The 22,809-nt window shown below is 41.6% G+C and overlaps 2 protein-coding genes across 2 annotated transcripts in view; both read left to right on the top strand.

Moving 5' to 3' along the window:
- Positions 1–5,960, top strand: part of srp68 (signal recognition particle 68) — an 80,255-nt gene extending 74,295 nt beyond the window's left edge. Inside the window, exons 12-16 of the mRNA XM_084129377.1 lie at positions 2,869–2,963; positions 3,229–3,358; positions 4,110–4,185; positions 4,339–4,391; positions 4,916–5,960. Of these exons, the coding sequence (XP_083985503.1) occupies positions 2,869–2,963; positions 3,229–3,358; positions 4,110–4,185; positions 4,339–4,391; positions 4,916–5,143 (582 nt within the window). The 3' untranslated portion in view covers positions 5,144–5,960. The remainder of the gene's footprint in view (positions 1–2,868; positions 2,964–3,228; positions 3,359–4,109; positions 4,186–4,338; positions 4,392–4,915) is intronic.
- Positions 5,961–8,017: 2,057 nt separating this feature from the next.
- The window catches only part of evpla (envoplakin a), a 45,232-nt gene continuing 30,440 nt past the window's right edge, over positions 8,018–22,809 (top strand). The window contains exons 1-4 of the mRNA XM_084129373.1: positions 8,018–8,243; positions 10,957–11,056; positions 11,152–11,306; positions 11,470–11,593. Of these exons, the coding sequence (XP_083985499.1) occupies positions 8,194–8,243; positions 10,957–11,056; positions 11,152–11,306; positions 11,470–11,593 (429 nt within the window). The 5' untranslated portion in view covers positions 8,018–8,193. The remainder of the gene's footprint in view (positions 8,244–10,956; positions 11,057–11,151; positions 11,307–11,469; positions 11,594–22,809) is intronic.

Genomic DNA, 22,809 nt, shown 5'->3' with positions numbered 1-22,809 from the left:
ACTGCCCACTCATCTAACAGGTGATCGTTCTGGGATGTGTTGTGAAAAAAGCACAGGAAAACAACTGCTTCAAACTTTGCTGTGTTGTACCAAAACACCCAGATTACAGCCGAAGCTGCACTGTTAATTGCTTTAATTTCCTTCCTTTCCTGCTCGATCATAAGCAGCATAACATGGGTTTATTCAGTAATACTCGTGCGCCACACTCAATGAAATAAGAGGGGAGTGTCACACCAAGTGGTCACAGAAGACGCATTTAAAAACCATGTTAATATCAGGTGGAAATGGTCATGCATATAGGCTAACCACTTTTGATCAGATCGCTGTAAACATGTAAAGAGTAATTAATGATGGGCCGTTGAATTATTAGAAAAATGAGATGGTAATGCAAAGCGTAGTGATTGTTACACCTCGGTGTGCATTGTTGTCTAGTATAAGCAGATTAATTGACTCCAGGCCATTATTACGGTTACCACACCAAGACAATTTTCAAATGTTTAAAATGCTCTTGCAAGATTTTTCTTGGGTCTGGTCTTTGGTGGTGGAACTATTTTATATTTAAAAATCTGTGAATTTACATGTAAAAAGTCTCTGAGTGACTAATCTGAGAAGTTAGTAATAAAATGAACAAACACATTACATAGAAAAAGTGTCAGGTCTATATTTTGCATTTACACTCCAAGACTTAATGCACACAACATCGGTACTGCAGAATGACCGTTATCATCACATTAAATAAAACTTTGATGAAACAAAAACCATCTTGTGTATAACTTATGCATTCCTTATGCATTTTATCCCATGCCTCCGTTGCTAATTCCAAGATATAATTTTAGAGCTATTAACAAAGGCTTGAGCCATTGGTATCCAGACAAATGCAGTTATTAGAGAAAGAGATTTAGCATGTGAATGATCCGAGTCTGTGCAACTCTCAACAGGGATTGGCAGCAGCGTTTCTACTAATAGTGAATCTATAAGTTGAACTGCTTCAAAAACATCAGTGTTAGTACCTTGCTACTGAGAAATGTCATGTAGCTTTTAGGGATGTGCTAGACTAGTCAACTAAATGGTACAGCTGCTATTAGTCAACACTGAAAACAATAGTCAATTACACAGAAGAAAATACACAAGATTTTATCGTTCAAATTACTGTCATTTTAATGTTATGGTGAAGAGCAGGGCCGAGCCGTGGGAACGGAGTGAGGCCAGTGGCGCGAGTGTTAATGAACGTCACTGCGTGCTGTACCAGTCTGGAGTCTCAGGAGCTCTGAAGGATAAGAGGAGGAGTGATGACAGTGGAAGACGAGAGTAGACCTGGCCTGGGACATTTACAATGCGTTTTGTCTATGTATGGGCGTCAGTCGGCTATGAAGCACCTGTTGTTTACTTTAGTTTTATTTATTTTAAAACTTCCGTTTACCGTTCACCGGTTCCCCATTCTTCACAGCGCCTTGAACTTTGTTACATTTATATTTAAAAGCATTTTAAATGGCATATTTAAGGTATTATTTTTCCAAGAGTTTTATTTTAGATGTAGGGCCTACTCACGGAGAGCACAGAAATGATCGCTCAAAAGACAAATGAGGTGCGTGAATATTTTGAATTAAAAATAAAATGGAAAAGTTCTATGTAAGCTGTGTCATGTTTAACTGGCATAATATTATGAGATCCATGTGTAATTCAGCACATCCACGTAGGTGATAGCCGAAGCAAGCAAATGCCCATCGCGTATTCACTTCAACTCCGAAAAAATAACTGCGCTTCAGAATAAGCTTTATTCGCCAAGTGTGCACCATTTAGCACCATTTATTATGGGATTTGACTGTTTGATTCATAGATTGTTTCAAATGGATCTTATATACACAAGTCTTTAGAGGGGTTCTTACTTTTAGACTAGTCGGTTACAAAACTTCTGTTTAAATGACTGTCAAATTAGTCGATGTGCACACTCCTAAGTAGCTTTTCAGTTGCAAAACTGTTAGCACTTACAAGTTTCTATGCACTTGTTTAGTGTTTCCGAGTGTGTGTGTGTGTTTGTTTGTTTGTTTGCAATTTCGTTGGGGGGAAAAAGTCATGACAATAGTCATTTTTATTCTATTGTCAATGTCTTTCTTTAGCTGTTGTAGGCTGTAAAGTCCTTTTAAAATAACTGAAATCATTTGGCGAAGTGATGTAACTGTAATGCGACCGCTGCACGTTTCCTGTAAATGGAATTGACTCAATGGGCCTTATTTTAATGATCCAAGTGCATGGTCTAAAGCGCACAGCGCAAGTGCACTTAGGGCGTGTCCAAATCCACTTTTGCTAGTTTAATGACAGGAAAAATGGTCGGCACACCCGACTCATGGTCTATCAGGGTTGTCCCCATTCTCTTAATGAGTAATGGGTGTGTTTTGGGCGTAACGTGCAATAAACCAATCAGTCTCATCTCCCATTCCCTTTAAAAGCCAGTTGCTCTCGCACCATTGCAGATTCGCTATTTACATGGCGGATTTTGCAAGCGGAAAGACTGAACGCTTCTCCAGAGAGGAAACTGATCTGCTCGTGCGTGAGGTTAAAGCATGCAAGCAGACCATCTACGGGACAAGCCGGATTCCACCATATCTTTATGTACAAAATAATAATCTTTTACATTGTAATTTTGTGTGCATTTTGAAACGTCCATTTTGTGTGCTGCTGCGCGTTGTGGACCCGCCTATAGGCATATATTACTAATGCACCCTTAAATTACAAAGAAAATACTGCGCCATTGACTTTAAACCAGGTTTTTGTTGGTCAGTGGCGCAGTCTATTTCAGTTGCCTCAAAATGGCAACGCACCAAACAATTCTCATTTCTTTTCTTTTTATACTACTACTTTCATTTCCAGAGTCTTGCTGAGCTGTCATCACTACAGGGTCTAGAGGAAGATCACACCTTTCAGAAAGAAGTGGCACTCAAGACTCTGGTCTACAAGGCTTACAGGCGAGTTTATTGCAGTCTCTTTTTGATTTAAATCTACAAGAGTGCTTACATGTATGGCCCTGTTTCCACCTATTATTAAGATGCATTTTCGGTCTTCCGATCACAAGAGGTCCGTTCTAATTTCAGGTGCAAACGGGGTTTAGAATGTTTTAAAACATCTTCATTCCAGAAACCGGGCCTATGTGTGCTTGCATACATGTTTTGTCATTTAGATTTTTTTTTTTCTCTGTTCGAAGTTTTGTTTTTGTCGTTGCACTCTGGACAGGTGTTTCTATATAGCTCAGTCCTATGTTCTGGTGAAGAAATGGAGTGAAGCTCTGGTTCTGTATGAAAGGGTTCTGAAATATACCAGAGAGGTCCAGTCCAAAGCCAAGAGCCTCAATAATAGCCTTAAGGTACCAAACACCACACATTACTTCCCTTACAAAATTGTGACGGTATCGGATTATATACAGTAGTGGTCAAAAGTGATGTCTGGCATTTTCGTTGTTGTCATTATAATTGTGGTGTGGACTCAGCTATTGTGTTAAGAGTTAAAACGATTTTTAAAACTTTATAGTCATAGTTGTCTGTCTTGATGTGAGTTAACCTTTAGTAAATGTTAAATAGCGTATAATGTTTCCAATGCGGTTATGCTGCTGTCAGCAGGGGGGTGCTCAGAGCGTTTAGTACTAGAATTAAGAATTACAACAAAAAGGTAGTTTAAATAAGGCTTGTGTTCCAGTTTTTCACTGTTTTAAGTAACACAATGAGAATATTTATGTACCAATACAAGTAGAATCAATTTGTACTTTTTACTAAGAGTTTAAATTTAAAAAAAGTTTTTAATTGGTTAATTTAAATGGATGGTTTAATTCACAGAAATGACTCAAACTTAGCAACTTATTACATTAACTGTTTTTGCTACAGAAGTCTAAATCTGAGATTATATTATAAACATTTGATATGTCTGCCAGACCTTTTTCCATACTACTTCTGGTACGTTTTAGTTGTGTACAGTTTAGTTGGTCAGTATTTTAAGCCAAAGTTTTACTTTCAGCTTCACAATTCTACTAGGTCAAATAGATGTGAAATTCAATGTGCTCTACTAGATAAATGTTTTTGCACTCAGTTTAGCCCACATGCTGTTCCATTCCTTCCTCTCAGAATCTCCCTGATGTCCAGGAGTTGATAGCTGAGGTCAATGCTGAGAAGTACTCCCTTCAAGCCGCAGCCATCTTAGGTGTGTAAACATGGCCGCAGCTATTTCCATTCCACAAGGGACCAGTCACTTTATTGACCTTCCGCCCTCATCCACAAATTCCGACACAGTGGCCATATGTCTTGAAAGCTTCATTAGCTGCAACTGACTGTGACATTTGTATTTGTGTTTTAGACACAGATGATGTTGCTGAGGTGCCCCCACCACAGCAGATTAAAGATTCCACGGTAAGGAGAGGACAAATGGAAAGACTTCATCAAATGTTTTCTAAACTATTTTTTCAGTTTTTACCTTTATATTGGGCATTATTAGTTTGCCCTAGAATCATTAAAATATTCAAAACTGTTTTATTAACCTTTTAAAAATATTTTCTAATTGCTATTCACAAGCTCAAGATCATGTCTATTTTATAGTTTTAGTCAAGGAATGCTGATTTGTAACTGCTCTCCAGGTACACATAAGTGTTGAGGGGGAAGGAGGAGTAGAACAGTGGAATGTTGCTGGGCGTGTGTGTGTGTGTCAGGTTCATGATGTCCTGCAGTAGGGATGGGCTCTGGGCTTGTTTATAAAGGAATAGTTCTTAGATGAGATGAGATAAAATATAACTCTCCTTCAAATTCTTTACACAACTCTTTCTAGTTCATAGTGACCACGTCTGTCAGGGTGTTTTTTTGTTTGTTTTTTGTTTAATGTTTAACAAGCACATTCTTTGTCTTTGAATTCAAGATCTGTGTTTCTGGTTTATCTACAGCCCCTGTCTGATCGATTGGATAATTTCCGGCTAGACCCCACCCTCCTGAGCAAGCAGCCCAATCTGGTGCAGTTCCCTCCAGATTTCCAGCCCATTCCATGCAAGCCTCTCTTCTTTGACCTAGCTCTCAACCATGTGGCTTTACCACCTCTTGATGACAAGGTTGAGCAGAAGGGCAAGGGTGGCATCACTGGCTACTTCAAAGGCTTCTTTGGCTTTGGGAGCTAAATCTAGTCCCAGGTTTTGGTTTGGCTTGTTTGGCTGTATTTGTAGTCATCTGAAAACAGAGTTATGGATCCTTATTCTGTCAAACAATTTTCCCCAAAACACGCCTTTATAGATTTAAGAGATGTAAGTGCAGCCTGTTTGGTAGTAAATTCATATTGACTGAATTGGAGGTGATTTATAAAGAGTGATTATTAAGAGTTTATGCAAAGTTTTCGTCTTGCAAGAAGGGTGTTATATTAATCCTGCCAAGTGTCAGCGTTAATGCTTGGTGTCACTACACCGTTTAATCCAGAGTAAAAAGTTTGTTGGGTCTATCTTTTTTTCTTTTTTAAAAAAAATCAAACTCTTGAACTAAGATGCCTTTGTTTGCCTAGACCTCATCTCAATCTGCCCAGCACATTATATAAAAGTGGGCTTATTTCACTCAAGAAGTCTACACTTTAACACTGTCTGTGTAGATACCATGAAGGATTTTGATCTCTGCAAATAGTGTCATCTTTGCATGTATCTTAGAAATATACGCTGGTGCAATTTTGTTTAAAAAGTCATAACTTATGTTTAAACTATCATCTTAAAACAAAGCCATTGAGAGAAAGGAAAAGGTTTGTTAGTGCTTTACATTTTTTTTTTGTTGTTGTTGTTGTTGTTGCTATATTTTAACTAATTTCTTTTAACTTGCAGATGAGTTGCTTTTTTTCTTCTTTTTTTCCCCCTTGTTTCATCAGAGATCTCACCATTATAATGACAGACTGTTAAACTGAGCGAATTTTAGTTTGAAGTCTCCTGATTTAAAAATAAAAAAAAACTTTTCTGGTCATCACTGCATGTGCCATGTTTTTGAACTGGGTCAAATATGGGAGGTTCTGTCATCTTGTGTGTTTCTATACATGCAGATCAGGTTTGTAAACATACCAAAAGCGTCAAACGCCTCTAGTCCATGTTTGTCTGCACTAGACTTTAGTCAATTTCTACCTATAGATGAAGTCTCGAGTAGATCTTTATCACAGCTCTTGACAGCTTTCTGTTGTCGTTTGGTCATCTTTACATTCCTGAGCACATGTACATCATTCCAGGCAGGATGCATTTCTGGCCTGAGGAATCTCACAATCTCAGTTTTAAAAGGCTTACTTTCTCATATTTGGTTGTAGCATGGATTTTATTATATTTGGTAATGGGTTAATCCGTTTAGGTTATTGGGCTTTTAAGTGCATATATCATAAAAAAATTCCATTGAAATCTGAAAGCCCTTAATTCAGTTAAATTTGATACCGCCAAGACGCATAGAATCACATGCAAGACATTTTACCATCAGCAAGATTTACCCCGTCAACCCATTATGTTTCTATCAACAATTGTTTGGTTTCTTTTGTATAAAGAAGACAGGCATCTAATTAACAGCCCAAAATAAGATATCCGTTGGTGTATGTGAGGAAGCACCACACCCCAATGTGAATTATCCTCCTTCAATCCCAGCCACTCCTTACCTGTTCTGTTGAAGCTTTTTTTTTTTTTTTTTCTACGCATCAAGCTGCATGGAACATCACTCATGATTGTGATGGTGTGCGAGGACTATCAGTACATAGTTTTTATAGAGTCCTCTGATAGTTTTTTTATTTAACATATTTAGGGCTAGATTTAACAGCTTGCGCAATTTATGCCGTTCTCACGCTAATTTGCCGTATATGTTTTTAATACATATTGAATGCATTTTTTTTTTCTGGCTTTCCAGACAATGGGAAGAACTGTCTAGTTTATTTGTCAATTTAAGCAGTGTGACATGCTTTATTTAATCTCAAACTACTCCAAACATTTACTTCAAAACTTCTTATGATTTTGTTGAATGTGTCATTGCTGGACTATTTAAGTAAGCTTATTTTTTTAATAAATAAGAGAGACTGAGGTGGGTGACTGATCAGAAAGGAAGTGTTATAACACTATTTTCCTAATGGGCTCACAACAATTGCAGCAACAAAAAAACTGTTTATTGTAATAGTTATTCTAGTTTCTGTTATATATTTATTCTAACTTGTTTGCTGTTTTAGAATAAAATATTTGTTAAAAATTTTACAAAATATATATTTAATTTCCTGTTTTTTACTTTTTTTTATTATTAAAATGCTAAAAATGAAGTAGGTTGGAGTTTAGGAAAAATTAGTGGGGGGATGTAAATTTGATTAACAATGAAAGTATCTAAAGAAATTTAACTGACGTCCATATTTTCATTAGTTACAACCCACCCCAAGTACAATTGACATTTTTGTCACAATACACTTTTTTGGGGTTAAGTGGGTAAGGGTGGTAGAGAGAGGGAGTGACTCACGGGGCAAGACATTAGGCCTGAATCTCTGGCGCACCCTACCATGTGACGGTGCATGTTAGAAATGTGGGCTAACTACCACAGCCCTGCTGAGAGAAAGTGACCCAACAACATTCCACACCATCTTACATTCACAGATACTACACATTTAACAAGCATTAAAGTCATTAAAGGAACACTATGCTGAAAATGATTTAAATGAACTATTGGTTGGTTACTGTTAATAAAAGGAATTCTTCAAAAGTGCAACATGTCTAACAAAATTGGGTCAATTTTAATACACCAAATACTAAATCACCTGAAATCAGACATGATTAGAGTGAATAGAACCAAATTTTGGGCTTATTGTTAATATCATGACTTTTATGTGTATATACTTGTATATACAGTAAAACAGACACATTTAATTACTATCAATTAAAAAAAAAAATAAATAAAAAAAAGGGTGAGATGAATGACAGAGATGTGTGCGTGTCATTGAAAAATGGGAAGGTGAAACTGGTCTGCCCGGTCGTGCAAAAGGAGGTGGCCTGGGTGTCGCCCAACACCTGTTTCTCAGGGCGGAGTGGAGACAGAAGAACAGCTTCACTTCACCACTCTGTGACAGTTCTAGAGAGGCAGAAAGTGTGTTCAGAGAAGTTTGTGGGGCTAAAGGAAAAACGGAAGTAGGACAGATTCACAAACACACACCAGCAACAGAGAAGGTGAACCTCACCTCACTAAAACGTCTAGGATGTTCAAGAAGAAAGAAAACACGGTGAAAGATGATTCCAAGACAAGCCAGTAAGTGTTGTTGGTTATTTTATACTCTTGGTTCTGTTCTGTTTTGTGTTCAGGCAGGTCTGAGATCAGTTTTAGATAGACTCAGGTAACCAGAGCCCAGAAAGTGAAGGTCTAAAGGTGGTTAATTCTTAATTCCTGAGAACTTTCGATCTGAAATCTGTCATGTTTCACCTTAATCAAAAAATGCTCTTTTTTTTTTTCTTTTTGCTGGGTCTACAACCACCAATATATGAATATATATCAATATATTTGGTCATATTTTATTCTCATTTTATATTGTACACCTCCATTCCAAATAGAAGTGAAAATCAGCAATATCATTAGTTTGTGTAGGTTTACTAATAGAAGGAAATGGAAACATTTCACAAAGGATACCTAGTTCTGTGGGCCCTTATGATGACTGTTTTGGTAATAATATAACCTCTGCTTTGTAAACACAAGTTGGAATTATTATGGTCTGTTGTAAATATACTACAGTGGTTAAAAATCTGTTTATTCCAATTTGCTAAGTAAAAACATTTATTTGTCTATGTATGATGGAAAATGTATTTATTTACATGTATTTATTTATACTACAAATTCAAGAAAATGTAATACATAATACAATATTATGTACATAATACAATGTTTTCTATATTAAACTGACATTTAAAATAGACATTATAGATACCAGCAATGTAATTAAAAAGTACACCTACAGTATATACTGCATGTCAGAATGGTAGCCATCCTTTTAAGAACCTGCAAGCATGTTCTTAGATCTCAGAATTGATGTCTCACTCCCATCTGAACACACCACTAGTCTAATCTGATTAATGCATGTGTAATGAAGATACAACTGAACAGCACAATACAGATGTTAATACATGAAGTTACTCAGGTATGTGAAAATATGCAAAAATCAGGACCATTGAATAAAAGTAAATCTGGAAAATGTTTTTATAGAAACAGTGAAAGGAGTGTCCTTGCTCCCAAAGCTCAGTTCCTGTAAGGGGCTGACGTACTTGTTCCTTCACTAGGCTGCTGGGTGTTGGTCCATTGTTTCATCATGGTAATGCAAACACGACATTTCAAAAACAAACACAATATAATTCTAGTAAAACATTTTAAAAGGCAAAAAGAAATGGAGTTTTTTCTTTTTCTTTACTTTGTATTCTGTGGTTTTAATAGATGTTGGTAGAAGTGGTAGGAACTGTGGGGTATTTTAGGTGGAATAAGAATTATGAGTTTAGAACAAAAACTAGACATTAGAACCTTTCAGGAAATCAAAACATTATTTTCCTTGTGTGTTATGAGTTTCATTTCCCAAAGTCACTGACTTGGTGAAATCAAACTCTTTAAGATCTGCTACAGTATGAGGGCATTGTCGTCCTGTGTGTTGGTTTAAAAACATCCACAGAATCAAGTGTGGAAATTTAACTCTTTAAGATCTGCTACAGTATGAGGGCATTGTCGTCCTGTGTGTTGGTTTAAAAACATCCACAGAATCAAGTGTGGAAATTTAAAAGGAAAACCACTATTAGTCACAAATATTTTGGCCTTCAGGGACTTGGTCTCTGTCTTAGAAGCTTGTCCAAAAATGGCTGTATCGGCAGTTGAAGATATGTTGAGATAACAGGTGTGTGAAGGGTGATGGAACTCTCTGGACTAGCATGGCATGATGGGGAAGAGATATAATGATATAATCTCTGAATCTCTTGCAAGCTTCTCAGAACAATATTTAACAGCACATGTTGAGGCATTAATGTCACATGTGTTTTATCTGTTTTTATCTTTCATTCAGAGGAGTGTCACAGACAGCAAAAACATAAAATTTCTCTTCACTAATCTGCATAAGATAAATAATATTTTTTTTCATAACATAACAAAGCAGCTTAAATGACTGGATATAACCAATATCCACCAACTAAGGCCATCTTTTTGTTTAAATAAACTGGGATGACCAATGAGGATTTCAAATGGAATCCCACAGAGGTCCCATTAATAGGAACAGGTTTTTAAAATGTGCCTCTACCCTGTGAGTTCTCAAATTCATTGTTGTTTTTTCAAGAAGGCAAAATAATAACATAAAAAGAAGTGCATACTTCTCAGAGACACTAAATTGTAGAGTTCTAATGCAGGATTTCAAGACCGAGATACCGCACCCAGATTCTCAGCCCATTCAGGGATTCTCTATATAAAAAGCTTAATTTTATCAGTAATACTTTATAATTAACATTCATTAGAAACATTTACATTAGGGAGAGCCACAGCCCTGCAGATTTTAGTTCCAACCCTGCTCCAACACATACTACTTGTAGTTTTCAAATAAGCCTGAAGGACTTGATTAGCTAGATCAGGTTTGTTAATTTAGAGTTGAAACTAACTCTATTTAGAGTTTTGCACCCCTGGTTTACATCCTTACATTATATTAGTTCATAGTTATAAATGTATTTAAAATGTATTATGTAATATATGTAATCTCTATGGACCCCCTCAGGTACACTTGGGATCCCTAGGCACATGGATCCCTGGTCAAGTGAAGATTCTTATACCTCACTTTTGCCTGAAACAATTCTTCTGACTAACAGGCTTAATTTACAGTAAATCTTATTGATATGTCTGATTATCCCGTGTGCTTTGATGCTCTACACATATTTCCTTGTGTAGACGTGACCACTTTGACCATCCAATATAGCACATAGAATCCTAACTTTTAATTTTGACCTGACAGATCTCAGGTGAGTAACCTGGCCTTGCTGATTGCACGTATGCAGAAGAATGCAGACACTGTTGAGAAAGATGTACTGCGTGCAGAAGAGCTGCTGCTCATTGTAAGAAAACATTTTCTATTTCATTATGCACATGTATATGTTAGTAGTTCTAAATGGAAAACATAAAAGTGTTCCACCCACTTCTATTTGCTCAGGATGCTGGCAATGAGAAAAATAATAAGAGATTACAATATCAGAAGGAAACAGCAGATCTTTTGGGCCGGGCTGAGGGGCTCCTAAAGGATCTATTCTTGGATATGGACAAAGCCAAGAAAATGAAACACCCTCAGGCAGGAGAAATAGAGAATGAGTGAGTGACACTAAAAGCATCCTTCACACCCTGTTCATGACTCAGTCTGTTGCTCTGTAAGATTGAAACTAAGTTTGCACTTACACATATTAGTAATGAGTGTCTCATTTATATGGTTATATTGAAAACTAATTGTGTTTTTCTATTTTTTTCCACTGATTAGTGTTAGTCGCCTTCATGAACGTTGGCTGAAAGACTGTTCCCTTTACCGAGAGCTGTATGAGCCATTGAACGAGGTGGAACTACAGCCAAGAATTAACTGGGCTCTGGTACTTAACCAAAAACAGGTCAGAAAACACATGGATATGCACACAAAGAGAATGAGAGACAGAGAGAAACTAATCTAAGAACAAACTAATTATTTTCTTTTGTACTTACAATCAAAAGTAATTGTCATATTAACACACAATATTAAGACATTGTAAGAGGTACTGTAGATAATTTCAAAATTTCAAGTTAAATGACAGAATTGCTATCATCAGCAGATTCTCGTTTAATTTGGCACTTCTACTGGACCCAAAATGATTGCAATTAAAAAGGGTGGTCTACTGACAGTTGACACAATTGTAACACTTGGTCACTTCATGCGTCAATCAGATTGCTATACTATTGAGATTGCACAATCGTGTCACGTATGCTCTCCATCTGCCCATCTTCAACAGTCCAGTCATCTAGTCAAAGATTGCATTCCCCAGCATCCCTCTTGTTTATCACCTACACTTCCTTGGTCATCACCCACACCTATTTTCCATCAGCACTCCAATCTGTACCAGGATGAGAGCGTACACCTCACAGTTACTCTTTGTCTAGTCCCAACTACGGACAACAGACTACTTACCCGCTTTACTTACCTTTTGGATCTCCCTGTGATACTCCAGCGACCTCCTAGTGATTCTCCAGCAATCTCCCTGTAAGCTGGAGAGCTACACCGTAAGCTACACTCTGAAGACCATCTTCTGGAGTGGATTAGATGATAATTTCTTCCAATACTTACCTCACAGTAGGCGAAGAGGAGGAAAACACCATTGCCCCTCAGTCGTAGCCTCCTGAGCCTACTCCATTCCTCCTGGTGTCTTCATCTCAGAGACATCATCTGTGTAGCTTGCCCCCCGAACAAGGATGAGACTTTTACTGATGGTTTTATAATAATAATAATAATAATAATAATAATAATAATAATAATTTGTTACATTTATATAGCGCTTTTCTAGGTACTCAAAGAACATGGAAGGGGGGAATCTCCTCAACCACCACCAATGTGCAGCATCCACCTGGATGATGCGACGGCAGCCATTTTGCGTCAGAATGCCCACCACACACCAGCTTACTGGTGGAGAGGAGACAGTGGTGAAGCCAATCAGTATATGGGGATGATTAGGAGGCCATGATGGACAGAGGCCAAGGGGCAAATTTGGCCAGGATGCCGAGGTTACACCGCTACTCTTTTTCGAAGGACATCCTGGGATTTTTAATGACCACAGAGAGTCAGGACCTCGGTTTAACGTCTCATCCGAAGGACGGTGCTCTTTGACAGTATAGTGTCCCCATCACTACACTGGGGCATTAGGACCCGCACAGACCACAGGGTGAGCACCCCCTACTGGCCTCACTAACACCTCTTCCTCATTTGTGATGTTTAATCCTTTATGAACCTTAATCCATTCACCATATCACCAACGTAAGAGCTGAAATGTATACAAAACATGTAACTGATCAGCTAGCATTGTTCACATTCACATGGTTACATTTGTGCAAAAACGAACATATTAACAGACAAAATGCTCATATCTCAACTGATTTAATTAACACACCTTTTGCCTCTTCGGTGGGGCTGCAAGTATGAAATTCGATGTTTACCAGGTCTCCGTGTCGAAGTTATTGCCGTATTTGGGATAACAAGCTATATGCTATAAACTGCGCTAGCTTGGGAGCGCGCATTCAAAAAGAAAACAAAAGCGTGTAGCTTAAGACCGGAAGTCAACCATTTCAATACAAAACATTTCAAATTAAGACAATCACCTTTTCTGTAACAAAATATACTTATGGTTATTTACACTCCCACCAAATTATGAGAGTTTGCAATAATGTTGTGCAGATACTCACGCCTCCACCGACACCAGAACTGCTCAGTAAAAAACTGCACACGACGCCATCTCTTTGCTCCATAGAGGTCCTCCTTTGGGAAGGCACCAGGTGGGGGCAGTGTTGTGCTGGATTTCATGTGGAGCAGGTGGTTAGGGGTAAGTGGTTCCAAGCTGTCAGGGTTGTTAAGGTTGCTTTCATGTAAGTTATATAGTCTCTTTTGTACTTTTCATCTTTGTTGAACTTTCGCTTTAAGTGTTCGAGTCTGATTTCAGCAAGCTTTCTGTTGTTGGGTAAGTGTGGCCTTTGTCTGAATGGTAGAGGCATCTCACAGTGTCCTTGTTCGTTTTTCCTTATTCCCTCCTTGAGCTTGTCCAAAAAGATGAGATCCTCTTGTGAGACTGTTTTGTCGCTTGCCTTTGTGTGCTTAAAATCTGACTCTAAGCACATTAATCACGTCCATGGGAGTTACAGGCGGTAATTCCTTTATTGTGATTCTATGACACAAACTTGACTGAGTTTCATTGAGCGCTGGTGTGGAGCCTCCAAAGATACTCCACCCTAGGTCTGTGCGGATGGCATATGGCTCCTCACCTTCTCCTAGTAGAACTTGTCTTGGAGCTAAAGTTCTGGGACAGTTAAATCCGATAAGGAGTCCAACATCACAACTCAGAAGAGGTGGTATCTTATCAGCAATTTCTTTGTTGTTCTTTGTTCTTTGTTGTTTCTTTGTTGTTTCTTTGTTGTTCTTTGTTCTTTGTTATCGGCCATTGTTTTGCTGTGTCACTAGTGGGTATGTTGTCATAGTTAACTGGAATAAAGTCTTTGGTATATGAGGGGGGTATGTCGATGCAAATGTCTGAGTCATAACCTCTCACACGCAGTCCAGATACCCTGTGACTCTTAACAATAGAGTGAACACCCAGCATGGTAGTTAGATTTAACTTTACAGGGTGAGTGTCCGCTTGTAGCTGGTTGCTTAATTCTTCACAGACAAATGTGCTGTCACTTTGTGTGTCTAATAGTGCGTAAACTAATTGCTCTTTAGATGGGCTCTGAACCGTAGACACCCATACAGGAACGATCATGGATGTGCTACTTGACTCACCCACCTTAGTAACGTTGAGAGCTGTGACTGCCACGGTTTCATTTGGAGTGCTTGAAGCAGTGTTGCCAGAGCTGCGAGACCTTTCATATGCCTTGTGATTGTCATTGTGCAGACAAGTGGGATGCCTTCCTTTGCAAATGTCACAAGTGTGGCGATGGCAACAATCTTTGGCGTTATGGCCCACCTTTAAGCATCCATAGCACAGTTTATTGTCCTTAACATATGTGCGCTTCTCCTCTAAGGGCTGATCTGAAAAGTTAGGACACTTTGACAACTGGTGTTTTTCATCTTTGCAAAACATGAAGGGTACCTTTAATTTTGTGTTGCTTGTCCTTACCTTGTTGTTTTGTACCGAGGTTTGCGTTGTGAAGACTTGTGTGGATCTGTTTGGTTTAAAGTCCTTTGTGGTCCTTTTCTCGTAGGATGAGCTGCATGAGTGAAGAGCATATGAAGAAGTGACCGGGTTGCATGCGATCTCTGCTTCGACTGCCACAAATTGTGCAAAGTCCTTAAAAGAGGGAAAATCCTTGCCGTCCATAAGTGTAACTGTGACCTGGCGATTCCAACGGGCTGCCAGCCAGTCAGGAACTTTCTGCAGCATCTTTTGATTTTCCTCACAGTCACTTAGTATCTCTAGGCCTTTTACGTATGGTGTGCTTGGAGACATGCATTTAGAAAGTCTGAAAATGTCCTTAATCCTTCTGCATCCTTTGAGCTTATTTTAGGCCATTTTGACAGTTTGTCAAAAGGTGGTCCATAACATTGGTCAAGCTTTTGCCATGCATCCTTGTATGCCTCTTCATCACTGCGATAGAATGTGCCCTCAAGACATTTTTGTGCTGGGCCTGTACCTTTTGAGCAAGTGAAGTTTATCAGCAGGTGAGATGCCTTTGCAGTCTACAAGTGAAGAGAATGAAGCCTTCCATTCAATGTAGTTAATTGGATCTCCGCTGAACACTATGGGCATTGGCACTGGGATTCTGTTTATGGCTATACTGTTTTGAATTGCTTGGGCCAACTGGGAAATGTCCGTGGGAGGTGCTTGAGTGACAATTTGAGGCTTTGGATTGTTCACCATGTGATTTTACATATGGAGAGACACATTGTTTTGTGGCATTAATGGTGGTAAGCCACTAGAGAGAGCTGGTGCTTCATTAACAGATTGGTGGTCAACAGAGAAAGGCATATTATTCGGTTGTATTTGCGGATTGTCCATATCCATGTTCATTTCTCTGTCATAGATCTCAAGTTTTGCACGAGCAGCTTGCATTTCCCTTTCTGCCTTTAAACGCTCAAGTTCAGATTCTATATCTTTCATTTTTTCCTTTTGTTTAATTTCCTCCTGCACAATTTTATATTCTGCTTCCTTTGCAGCCAACTCCGCAGCTGCATCAATCCTTTTGGCTGCGATGCTTGAAGTGTCCGACACTTACCGACACTAGACTGAGAGGCGGTACCGTAGATGGAGCGGGCGTACTGGTGTGACAGTAGCTGATGAAGGCGTTGCCTTTCTCTATCTGCTTCAAAATCACCATCTATTGCTGTTATACGTTCATTAAGTATTTTCATAATGTCCTTAGTTACTGCTTCACAAGAGTCCATTTTGCATCTTGTGTCAGAGGATGGCATAGTACGCTCCCTTATTTCACTGTACACCTTCATCATGTTGTTCAAACCTTTTTCAATGTCATCGGCCATTGCACACAACTTGTGCTCTGATAAGTCAGTCTTTAGGCTTTCTCTGGATGTTCTGATTAGCCCTTTCCATTGTTCATAGAGACAGTTTTTTGTCCTTTTTAATCAGTTCATCTTTTTGGTAGGCTAGCATTTTCTCTGTTAACACACTAGGCCGCTCTGAACGCCTGGGTAATGATAACTCGGTCGCAGCCTCCATTTTATGGAGTTCAGCTAATTGTTTTTCTTTGCGTTCAATATCGTCCTTTAATTCCTGCCTTGACATGCTCTCTGTATCTCCTTGATGTAATAAAGCTCTCGTTTCATTGATTTCGGTTTGTAGCTTGTTTGCTCTTCGATGCCGTCCATTTTCCGTGTTGTTGTAGCTCGCTGCCTGTGCTGTTGCCGTTGTCCTTAGAATTCACAGGCCGCTCGATGTAGCACACTGAGGTGAAGCTCTTACTGTAGCATGCCCCCCGAACAAGGATGAGACTTTTACTGATGGTTTTATGATGTTTAATCCTTTATGAACCTTAATCCATTCACCATATCACCAACGTAAGAGCTGAAATGTATACAAAACATGTAAGTGATCAGCTAGCATTGTTCACATTCACATGGCTTGCATTTGTGCAAAAACAAACATATTAACAGACAAAATGCTAATATCTCAACTGATTTAATTAACACACCTTTTGCCTCTTCGGAGGGGCTGCAAGTATGAAATTCGACGTTTACCAGGTCTCCGTTTCGAAGTTATTGCCGTATTTGGGATAACAAGCTATATGCTATAAACTGCGCTAGCTTGGGAGCGCGCATTCAAAAAGAAAACAAAAGTGCGTAGCTTAAGACCGGAAGTCAACCATTTCAATACAAAACATTTCAAAATAAAAGACAATCACCTTTTCTGTAACAAAATATACTTATGGTTATTTACAATCTGCCTTGGAAGTCCTCTCTGGTCCTTCTCCATCCTTCCTCACACCTACCACTGAGCCAGAGCCAATGATTGCAGCAGAACCTGAATCAAGACAACCACCTACCCAACTCACCAAAGTCACAGAGCCAGGGTCGACAGTAGACCCAGAACCTGAGCCAGTGCCCACCCTGAGTCAACAGCCAGAGCCAGAGCCCGCCAAGGAACTGCCACGGATGGAGAATGTCACCCAGAGCCAGAAGCCCTACTCATCCCTGAGCCAGTCGTTGTGTCTGATCAGGTGTGAGAGCCCATGGCCATCCCAGTGGGGATTTTAGTGGAATTTTAAGGTGTGGGGATGGATTTTATCCATGCCAACCAGCACGGTCAATATAATGGATGCCTGGGTTCCCTCCTATTCCCAAGCCAAGTCTACTTCAACACTGCTGTTGCTGTCCAGCCCCAAGGCTCCTGTGTCTCCACTGGTCCCGCCCAGCCCCAAGGCTCCTGTGTCTCAACTGGTCCCGCCCAGCCCCAAGGCTCCTGTGTCTCTCTCTCACTAACTGTGTATTGTCACTCTCTCACTAACTACATTTCCCATAACTCACTGCCCGGACTCATCATCACTAATTGCATTCACCTGTGTCTCATCATCCTTGTTAGTTTCAGCCTATTTATTCCTTGTTCATTCATTCAATCATTGCGAAGTTTTGTTTAGTGTCACACTGCTACTCTGAGCGTTTTTCCTGGTTTTCTTGTTTCTTGGTTTTCGGATTTCTTGCCTGTTCCTTGGATTACTCTCTTGCCTCTGACCCCTGCCTGTCTTGTTTTGTTTTTGTTTGTTTGTTTGGACTGCCTACCTGTGTTTTGACCCACTGCCTGTTTATTGGATTACGTGTCTGGATTGCCTCTTAATAAAAGCTGCATTTGGATCTACCTTCGAATCTCGGAGCAGTTCATGACAGAAAACTTCGCCACACCCAGATCCAGCAGCTATGACCTCCAGGAATCCAGCAGTACGGATCTCGCCTGATCTTCCCAGCATGAGCCGGGAGTTCGCTGGACAGATCGCGGCCTTGGCCCTGGATAGCCTCGATCTGTTCCAGTACACCTGGGGGTTTGTTCCTCTCGCTGCCTCTTGCTCTCTGGGTGACGAGGCAATTAAGTTGTGTTACCGGCTGGGGGCTAAGGAGGTCGACCCGAGGGAGCTCCCCGATCTCTCCGGTCTGGATTGGAGAGAGGCACTCTCCAGATGTCTGGAGAGCTTCCTTCCGTGGCACGCCATGTCACCGTCTGCACTTCACGCCAGTCCAGCCGAGCCTGCACTTCACGCCAGTCCAGCCGAGCCTGCACTTCACGCCAGTCCAGCCGAGCCTGCACTTCACGCCAGTCCAGCCGAGCCTGCACTTCACGCCAGTCCAGCCGAGCCCGCACTTCACGCCAAATCTGCCGAAGCCAAGGCAGTATGCGTCATGCCCGCCGCCCCTGAGACTGAGAGCGTCATGCTCGCCGCGCCTGAGACAGCAAGCAACATGCTCGCCAAGCTAGAGCCTTCACCGCTGGTCTCGTCCAGCACAGAGCCCTCTTCACCGCTGGTCCCATCCAGCACAGAGCCCTCTTCACCGCTGGTCTCGTCCAGCACAGAGCCTTCTTCACCGCTGGTCCCGTCCAGCACAGAGCCCTCTTCACCGCTGGTCTCGTCCAGCACAGAGCCTTCTTCACCGCTGGTCCCGTCCAGCACAGAGCCTTCACTGCTGGTCCCGTCCAGCACAGAGCCCTCTTCATCGCTGGTTCCGTCCAGCTCAGAGCCCTCTTCGCCGCTGGTCCTGCCCAGCTCAAAGCCCTCATCGCCGCTGGTTCCGTCCAGTTCAGAGCCCTCTTCATCGCTGGTCCTGTCCAGCTCAAAGCCCTCTTCATCGCTGGTCCTAACCAGCTCAGAGTCCTCTTCGCCGCTGGTCCTACCCAGCTCAAAGCCCTCGCCGCCGCTGGTCCCGTCAAGCTCAGAGACGCTTAACTTCCTGCCTGCCGATCCAGAGACTGTTCACATCAGTCCTGCCGAGCCAGAGCCAGAGCTTCACGTCAGTCCTGCCGAGCCAGAGCCAGAGCTTCACGTCAGTCCTGCCGAGCCAGAGCCAGAGCTTCACGTCACTTCTGCCGATCCAGAGACTGAGCTTCACGTCACTTCTGCCGATCCAGAGACTGAGCTTCACGTCACGTCAGCCGATCCAGAGACTGAGCTTCACGTCACGTCTGCCCGTCAAGAGTCTCGTCCCGCCGAGCCTGAATCCGATCCTGATACTGAGCCTGAATCTGTTCCTCTTCCTCTTCCTGCGCCTGTGTCTTCGGACAAGGTGGCCGACTCCACGCCTGTGTCTTCGGACAAGATGGCCGACTCCACGCCTGTGTCTTCGGACAAGATGGCCGACTCCACGCCTGTGTCTTCGGACAAGATGGCCGACTCCACGCCTGTGTCTCTTGACAAGATGGCCACCGCCGAGCCAGTGTCTCCGGACAAGATGGCCGCCTCCGAGCCAGTGTCTCCGTACAAGATGGCCGCCTCCGAGCCAGTGTCTCCGTACAAGATGGCCGCCGCCGAGCCAGTGTCTCCGTACAAGATGGCCGCCGCCGAGCCAATGTCTCCGTACAAGATGGCCGCCGCCGAACCAGTGTCTCAGGACAAGATGGTCTCCACCGAACCAGTGTCCCAGGACAAGATGGTCTCCGCCGAACCAGTGTCTCCAGACGAGATGACCACCGCCACGTCGCTTGAGCCCTCAGCAGAGATGGCTGCCGACACGGTGTCTGTTCTTGCTCCTGAGCCGGTGTCTGTGCCTGCTCCTGAGCCGGTGTCTGTGCCTGTTCCTGAGCCGGTGTCTGTTCCTGTTCCTGAGCCGGTGTCTGTTCCTGAGCCGGTGTCTGTTCCTGTGCCATGGTCGCCTCCTCCCTGGCCGCCTGAAGGGTCGTCTCCTCCCTGGCCGCCTGAAGGGTCGTCTCCTCCCTGGCCACCTGAAGGGTCGTCACCGCCCTGGTCGCCTGCACTGCCTGATCCGCCCTGGTCGCCTGCACTGCCTGATCCGCCCTGGTCACCTGCACAGCCTGATCCGCCCTGGTCGCCTGCACAGCCTGATCCGCCCTGGTCTCCCGTCTTGCCGCAGTCTCCAGGTCGTCTTCCGCTCCACGGGCCTGGCCCTCCATCCCGCCCCCTGGTCCGCCTCCGCTCCACCTCCCTCCTGGAAAATTTCAGAGCGTCTGGAAGCCGCTCCTTTGAGGGGGGGCTATGTAACGGTCACCAGCTGGAGTGCCCTTGAGAACCACCAGAGGGCACTCCACACCCTATTGTCACTCTCTCACTAACTACATTTCCCATAACTCACTGCCCGGACTCATCATCACTAATTGCATTCACCTGTGTCTCATCATCCGTGTTAGTTTCAGCCTATTTATTCCTTGTTCATTCATTCAATCATTGCGATGTTTTGTTTAGTGTCACACTGCTACTATGAGCGTTTTTCCTGGTTTTCTTGTTTCTTGGTTTTCGGATTTCTTGCCTGTTCCTTGGATTACTCTCTTGCCTCTGACCCCTGCCTGTCTTGTTTTGTTTTTGTTTGTTTGTTTGGACTGCCTACCTGTGTTTTGACCCACTGCCTGTTTATTGGATTATGTGTCTGGATTGCCTCTTAATAAAAGCTGCATTTGGATCTACCTTCGAGTCTCGGAGCAGTTCATGACATTAATGAAGAGAAATGTGGGATGCCATGCTGAACATTCAATTTCATTTGCGCCAGTTTGCACTCCTCTCCAATACACTCCTCTCCGAAGTAGGACTGTGGAATTTGGTTACCAGAAGCAGATGTAACATGCTTTCACACTTTTATTTTTGTCATTTTGGGAGGCTTTGACATCCAGATCCCATTTAATTTAGCTGAGTCACATCTAGAATATGTCTTCAAACTACTTCATGAATTGGCTTGAGTGATTAGGCGTCAGTCAGTCTCTAATACGATACAGAAGGCATTTACACCTGGTCTTTTCACAATTGGATAGCGATCTGATTAGTGAAAACACATGAAGTGGTGAATTGTCAAAAATTGGATCTTCATATTAAATTCATACAAAAGTTAAACTGATATCCATGTTCAAAGTTCCACGGTAAGCTGTATAGATTTCAAACGACGTTAATTTGTGGCAGATAAATATGTGGTAGAAGTTTGAGCTTCATAGCTGAGGAAAAAACCCCCCCAGATATTACAGACATTAAAGCAAAGATAAATCTTATTTATTTCAAAGTGTTTTTATTGTTTTAAATGTACATAACACAAACCAACATACATTCTCTTATGTCATACAAGGCATCCCCATCCACAAACCTCATACTTTGTATACATGATCTCACATATCCCCTTTCGTCGCAGATTGGCATCCAAGGTTCGTACAAATACTGAGAATGCACACAGAACACACACACAAAAAAAAAAAAGGGAGAAGGGGAGATGAGAACATACATTTTTTAATCTAAAGAATTAGCATCAAATGCATTTTCATAATAATCCAAGAAAGGTTGCCATACATTCTGAAACCTTTCTGCTGAGTTTTGGACTGTAGTTCTTAACTTTTCAAGCTGGAGGAAGGACATAGTTTCGCACACCCAACGTGTTTTGTGAGTGTTTTGGGGGTGAGGAAGATTTCCAATTTGTAAGAATTAGTCGGCGGGCTAACAGTGTAGAGAATGCTATTAATTGAGATTTGCCTCTTGAGACCCCAACTTTACTGTGTACCACCCCAAATATTGCAATGATAGGATCTGGATCAATATTCTTTTTACAAATGTAGGTGGATGTATTAAATATCTCAGACCAGAATGTGCCTATGCTTGGGCATGACCAGAACATGTGAGCCAGAGAGGCAGGGGCTTGGTGACAGCGCGTACAGTTGGGATCCACATTAGGATATATTTTGGCCAATTTGGTTCTAGAGAGGTGCAGGCGATTAAATACTTTGAATTGTATCAACCTGTGCCTAACACAGATAGACGATGTGTATATTTTATGTATAGCTCTTTGCCAAATTTCATCCGTCAATTCTGTGTTTAGATCCTCCTCCCACTGTACCTTAAGAGAGGTATTCTTATATCCATAAGATGGGCATTTCATGGCCTGAATAGCAGTATACAGCTGGGAGACACCACTCGAGAGATGGGGCTTGACCGTCAGACAATGATCAAGAGGGCCGATATTTGGTTTTAAGGGGAATGAACGAAACTGGAAACGGACAAAATCACGGACCTGAAGATACCTAAAAAAATGTGTTTTTGGTAAACTTAATTCATTAACCAAATAGTCAAAAGAAACAAACGTGCCATCTACAAAAAGATCTCCCACTGTTTATGCCTTTTCTAGCCCAGGTGAGAAAGGCCGTATCTATAAGCGATTGCTTAAAATGAAAGTTTGAGGATAGAGGCATAGACACCAAGGCTTGTATGTGACCAAAATGTTTGCGAAATTGGGTCCATATGTGTAAGCTGCCTCTTACAATAGGATTGTCCGTATGTGCACCCACTGCCACTGGCAGTGGAGCACACAGCATTGAGGCCAAAGAGATGGACGAGCATGAATGTTGTTCCATTAGACACCAACTCGGACTACTCCCACCAATAGAAGCACCATACCATATTACTAATTTGTGAAAGCAAAGATAAATCTTAAAGCAAATATACATCTTATTTC

Source organism: Abramis brama (assembly GCF_963993115.1).
Source record: "Abramis brama genome assembly, chromosome: 11".
NCBI classification, from domain to species: domain Eukaryota; kingdom Metazoa; phylum Chordata; class Actinopteri; order Cypriniformes; family Leuciscidae; genus Abramis; species Abramis brama.
This window is presented reverse-complemented; position numbering and strand designations above follow the sequence as displayed.